We start from the raw sequence: 5,668 nt of genomic DNA, 5'->3' as shown, positions 1-5,668 counted from the left end.
TTTCAACTAAAATATCTTTTTGATTTATTATCAAGATTAGAGCAATTTCTAGGGTCATAAATATCAAAATAAGGAGTAATTTTTTCATTAGATTGTTCAAGATTATCTACGGTTGGTCTTTCTCAATTTTCAATAGATTGTTCAAGATTATCTACAGTTGGTATTTCTAAATTTTCATTAGATTGTTCAAGATTATCTATGGTTGGTCTTCCTAAATTTTCATTAGATTGTTCAAGATTATCTACGGTTGCTCTTTCTAAATTTTAATTAGATTGTTGATAAGAAGATCTTACTATTTTAATAAATTTATTCATAGATCATTTTTGCGAGTTTATTAACTGCTCAACTTGTTTTTTTTTTTCTTTTTTTTTTTTCACTTACAGATAAATGTTTTTTTAGGCAACATTGTATATAAAAAAAATTATTATAAAATTCATCTTAACAAAAAAAAAAAAAAAGCACATGTGAAGCGTTTGCACTTGTGAATCAGTTAATCAGGGTAAGTTTGACAGTAGGCAGTATTTCACCGTGCTTCTTAAATTAGGGTTTGGTGAGAATGTAGTACTTTCTCCTCCTGCAACAACATATTGTGTAATATTGTTGAGAATGTCAGATTCTCAATGAATGGAATGGTATATCTCATGTTAGAGCAAGTAGAAGGAAAGAAGCTTTATTCATGTTGTGTCTTGGAGAAGCAGAAAGCAAACGTATATATATATAACTGCCTGAAAGGGATGAAAAGTCTAAAATGACCCTTGACTATTTGACTTTGAGGTCCACTGCCTTCTTGCTTCTGCTCACTTCTTGTGCTGATGATCCAAGCTCAATAAGCTGATGATGGCTTCTTCCCTTACTTCAACACCCCCCCGTAAGGTGGAGCATGAAGATCCTGAAGGGCCAGCTTAGCATGAAACACATCAAACAAAGGCTTGGAAAGAGCTTTAGTGAAGCCATCTGCTGTCTGACTATGAGATGGAATTGCTAACAGCTTTATCACACCTTCTTGCACCTTCTGTCTTACCACATGACAATCTATGTCAATGTGCTTAGTACGTTCATGGAAAACATGGTTTTCACCTATAGCAATAGCAGAGTTATTGTCACAAAATAAGGCAACATGATTGTGAACTTTCACTTTCAAATCTGCCAACAAATAAAGGAGCCATTGTATTTCACAAGTTGTTGATGCCAATGCCCTATATTCTGCCTCAGAAGATGATCTAGAAACAGTGGCTTGTTTCTTAGTTTTCCAAGAAATTAGGGAGTTCTCAAGGTAGATGCAGTAACCTGTAATGGATTTTCTGCTTTCAATGCAAGTAGCCCAATCTGAGTCTGAAAACCCCTGCAGTTTAAGGTGAGAATTGGAGGAGTAAAAAAGACCTTTTCCAGGTGATGACTTGAGGTACCTTAGAACCCTGTGAGCTGCAGCTAGGTGGATATCTCTTGGCTTGTCCACAAATTGACTCAGTTGTTGGACAGCAAAGGTGATATCAGGCCTGGTATTAGTTAAATATAGCAGTTTGCCAACCAATCTTCTGAAGACTTCTGGTTGTTTAATGAGACTGCCATCCATATTGTTTAGCTTCTGCCCTGTGGGGAAAGGAGTCTTGGCAGGTTTAGCTTGTAAGAAACCATTTTCCTCCAATATCTCTAGAGTGTATTTTCTTTGACAGATATTGAGACCCTTTGGAGTTCTGAAAGCCTCAATGCCTAAAAAATAGTTTAGATGGCCAAGATCCTTGATCTTAAAGGACTTGTCCAACATTTGCTTTAATTCACTGATCTGAGTGGGATTAGGACCTGCAACTAATATGTCATCTACATATACAAGTAAGGCAATAAAAGAGTCACTTGTCTGCTTAGTGAAAAGGGATGGATCTGATGATGACTGCTGAAAACCATAAGTTTGCAGAGCCTTGGTTAATTTGGCATTCCACTGTCTACTTGCCTGCTTCAAACCATATAAAGATCTCATCAACCTACAAACTTGATTAGGTTTGTCAGTATGGAAACCAGGGGGAGGAACCATATAAACTTCTTCATCTAAGTCTCCATGCAAAAAAGCATTGTTTATATCAAGTTGCTGTATATCCCAACCCTTTGCAATAGCCACTGCTAAGAAAGTTTTGATGGTTGTCATCCTAGCAACAGGAGAAAATGTCTCAATGTAGTCCACCCCCAATTGTTGAGTGTATCCTTTGGCAACCAGCCTTGCTTTATACCTTTCCACACTGCCATCTGCTTTGTGTTTTACCTTGTAAACCCACTTACAACCAATTGGTAACTTTCCTGCTGGTAGATCTGTCAGAATCCAGGTCTTGTTGTGAATCAATGCTTCTATTTCAGTTTGCATAGCAATCCTCCATTCCTCATGTTGGACAACCTCTTTATAGGATTGTGGCTCATGCACAGAAAGGATAGAAGATGCACAAATTCTATGATTGGGAGATAAGTGATCACATGAAACAAATTTCTTGATGGCATGTGGTGAGGTTCTGATAATATCGTCTGTCATGGCAGAATGACACAGGTAATCATGTAGCTTGAGTGGTATATTTCTTGATCTAGTTGACCTTCTAGTCAGTTGTTGCTCATCACATTCATCATGCAACAGATTCTCAAGTTGGATAGGTGGATTATTAACAGAAACTGGCTGTTGATCATTGACAGATGGTGAATAGTTCTCTGAGTCTTCTTCAGCAATTTGTTGGTGATTCACAGGCTGTCCACCAAAATGAATATAATCTTCTTCATCAACATGTCTCCTTGTTGTTTTTGTTGGAGGAACTTCTGTGTCAGCATTAACTGGAATAAGTTGGCAGTGGAGGATTGAAAATTTCTGAGTTGGTTCCACATTCAGTCCCTGAGTATCCATTCTTGAAAGGAAAGACTTCTTCATAAAATTTTACATCCCTTGAGACAAAAACAACTTGGTTAACAACATCATACAATATATATCCCTTTACAGCAGCAGGAAAGCCTAAAAATATGCATTTCCTAGCTCTTTGCTGCATCTTATTTCTCCCTTGTGAGATAGTTGAGGCAAAACACAGACAACCAAAAGATTTGAACTGACTATAATCAACATTCCTCCCAAGAAGCATTTCAAAAGGAGTTGAACCATTTAGGACTTCAGTTGGTAGCCTGTTAATCAGATATGATGAATGTAGTACACAGTGACCCCAGAAACTATCTGACAACCCTGACTGAAACTTGAGGGCCCTAGCAATGTTCATAATGTGCTGATGCTTTCTTTCTGCAACCCCATTCTGTTGGGGTGTATACACACAAGATTTTTGGTGTACAATCCCTTTCTCATTGAAGTAGTACTCATCATAAACTCATTCCCATTGTCTGTTCTTACTGCTTTAATCTTGATTGAGAACTGAGTATAAACATGGTTATAGAAGTTCTGAAATATGCCTTTCACTTCTGATTTATGATTCATGAGGTGTAACCATGTAAACCTACTAAAATCATCCACAATGGTGAGAAAGTAATGTTCTCCTTTCAAAGAAGGCACAGAAAAGGGACCCCAAACATCCATATGTATTAAATCAAAAGCTTTTGCAGATCTGGTAATACTGAGGGGAAAACTGTTTTTCTTGTGTTTGGCAAAATGACATGTATCACATACAAAATCAATAGACTTATGAGGGAAGGCAAGTTTTATTTCTTTCAACATTTTCATTTTATTCACAGGATAATGCCCTAGTCTATTGTGCCACAACTGAACAGAAAGACTGTTACAAAGAATATCAGAAGTGTTGTTGATGTTTCTTTTCTTAACAGGAGGCTTAGCAATCAGATACAACACATCCTCTTCCTTAGCAAAACCATCCACTATTCCAAGATGCCCCTGAATAGTACAAGAGTCAGTTCTCATGACTATCTCACAGTTTGATTGTCTAGTTAATTTACTTGCAGATATAATGTTGAAAGTGAAAGATGGAATGCACAACACATTCTGCAAAACTATCCCCATGTCCAATCTGATATGTCCTATATGAGTAACACTGACTGTGTCCCCATTAGGTAGTTTAACAGAAATCCCATGAATAGCATGACAAGATTCAAAAAATTCCAAAGAGCAGGTAATATGATCTGTAGCACCTGAATCTAAAATCCAAACACTAGATGAATTTAGAACAGCATTGGCAAAGGAGTTAGGGATAAACCTGCCTTCATTGTGATTTTCCACAGGACTTCTGAAATCAGATCTCATTCCATTGTTTGTAACTGTCACAACTGCATTGGTTTGAGATTGGTTTCCTTGGTTCTAACCTTGCAACAAGGTCAGTAGCTTCTGGAATTGTTCAGCAGACAGGCCTGTATCACTGACTTGACTAACAGAGGGATTAAACTGTTGTGCATCTTGAGTCTGTTTATTTTTTGTCTTATAACCTGCAACCCAACCAGGGGGAAAACCATGCTTCTTGTAACATTTATCAACTGTGTGTCCAGTCCTTCCACAGAAGGTACAATTAGGTATATTCTTCCCTGAGTTGCCATTAAATTTCTTCTTATTGTTTGAAATTCCAGCAGCCACAACTGAATGTTCATCTGTACTGGGGATCACAACATTCTGAATGGCATTTGCTTGAGTAAGATCAATAGATTTCAAGTTAATAGAGCTCTTAAGCTTCCTTTCCATTTTCAAGGCCATGTTAAGGACCTTCTCCATGATTGGCATAGGATCCATAACAAGGATTCCTGCCTTGATGTTTTCATATTCTTCATTCAGGCCCTCTAAGAACCTGATGATCTGATCTTCCTCCTTTTCCTTTTGAATCTTACTCATCAATGTACAAGAACACCTAGGCACACACTCACATGCAGGAACAGGCCTCATAGCTTTCAATTGCACCCACAAAGCATTACTCTTAGTGAAATATTCATTAATAGATAGATTACCTTGTGTGCACTTGTAAATTTCGTTCTGAATCTCAGCAATTCGATGAGGATCGACCTGTGAATACCTCTTTTGAAGAACATTCCAGATATCTGCTGCAATCTCAAAGTACAACACTCTTTCTGCTATTGTGGAACTCAATGACTTGAAGATCCATGAGCAGACTATATTATTACACCTCTTCCAGACAGGATATCTAGGATCGTCGACTCCAGGCTTCACGATTGTTCCATCAACGAATCCAAATTTGTTTTTGACTTCAAGCGCAATTTTCATTGCCCTACTCCACGAGGCATAATTGATCTCAGTCAGCGGAGGTGAGACAAGAGCCAGATTCGGATTCTCTGAAAAATGCAGGTACATAGGTTCGTCAACTTCGTCTGAGCGCTGCATCGCACTCTGGTTCATTGGATTCTGATTTGAAGCAGCTCCTGCTTGCTGTCCAGTTGAAGTTCCTTCACCGTTTTGGCTTTCCGTCGTCACGACTGCGGCATAGCTCCGGCGAAGCTCTGATACCATGTTGAGAATGTCAGATTCTCAATGAATGGAATGGTATATCTCATGTTAGAGCAAGTAGAAGGAAAGAAGCTTTATTCATGTTGTGTCTTGGAGAAGCAGAAAGCAAACGTATATATATACTGAAAGAGAAGAAGATGGCAGTTATAACTGCCTGAAAGGGATGAAAAGTCTAAAATGACCCTTGACTATTTGACTTTGAGGTCCACTGCCTTCTTGCTTCTGCTCGCTTCTTGTGCT

At 38.2% G+C, this 5,668-nt stretch overlaps 1 protein-coding gene across 1 annotated transcript; it reads right to left on the bottom strand.

The window, feature by feature from the left end:
- Nucleotides 1–4,279: 4,279 nt before the first annotated feature.
- LOC109157774 lies at nt 4,280–5,431 on the bottom strand. Its single transcript, XM_019305614.1, has one exon. It carries the CDS (start codon nt 5,429–5,431, stop codon nt 4,280–4,282), a length of 1,152 nt encoding a protein of 383 aa, XP_019161159.1.
- Nucleotides 5,432–5,668: the final 237 nt, after the last annotated feature.

Source organism: Ipomoea nil, unplaced genomic scaffold (genome assembly GCF_001879475.1).
Source record: "Ipomoea nil cultivar Tokyo-kokei standard unplaced genomic scaffold, Asagao_1.1 scaffold2792, whole genome shotgun sequence".
Classification (NCBI taxonomy): Eukaryota; Viridiplantae; Streptophyta; class Magnoliopsida; order Solanales; family Convolvulaceae; genus Ipomoea; species Ipomoea nil.
This window is presented reverse-complemented; position numbering and strand designations above follow the sequence as displayed.

Coding starts and splice junctions, on each gene's coding strand:
- LOC109157774 (XM_019305614.1), bottom strand. CDS start 5,431: ATGGTATCAGAGCTTCGCCGGAGCTATGCCGCAGTCGTGACGACGGAA.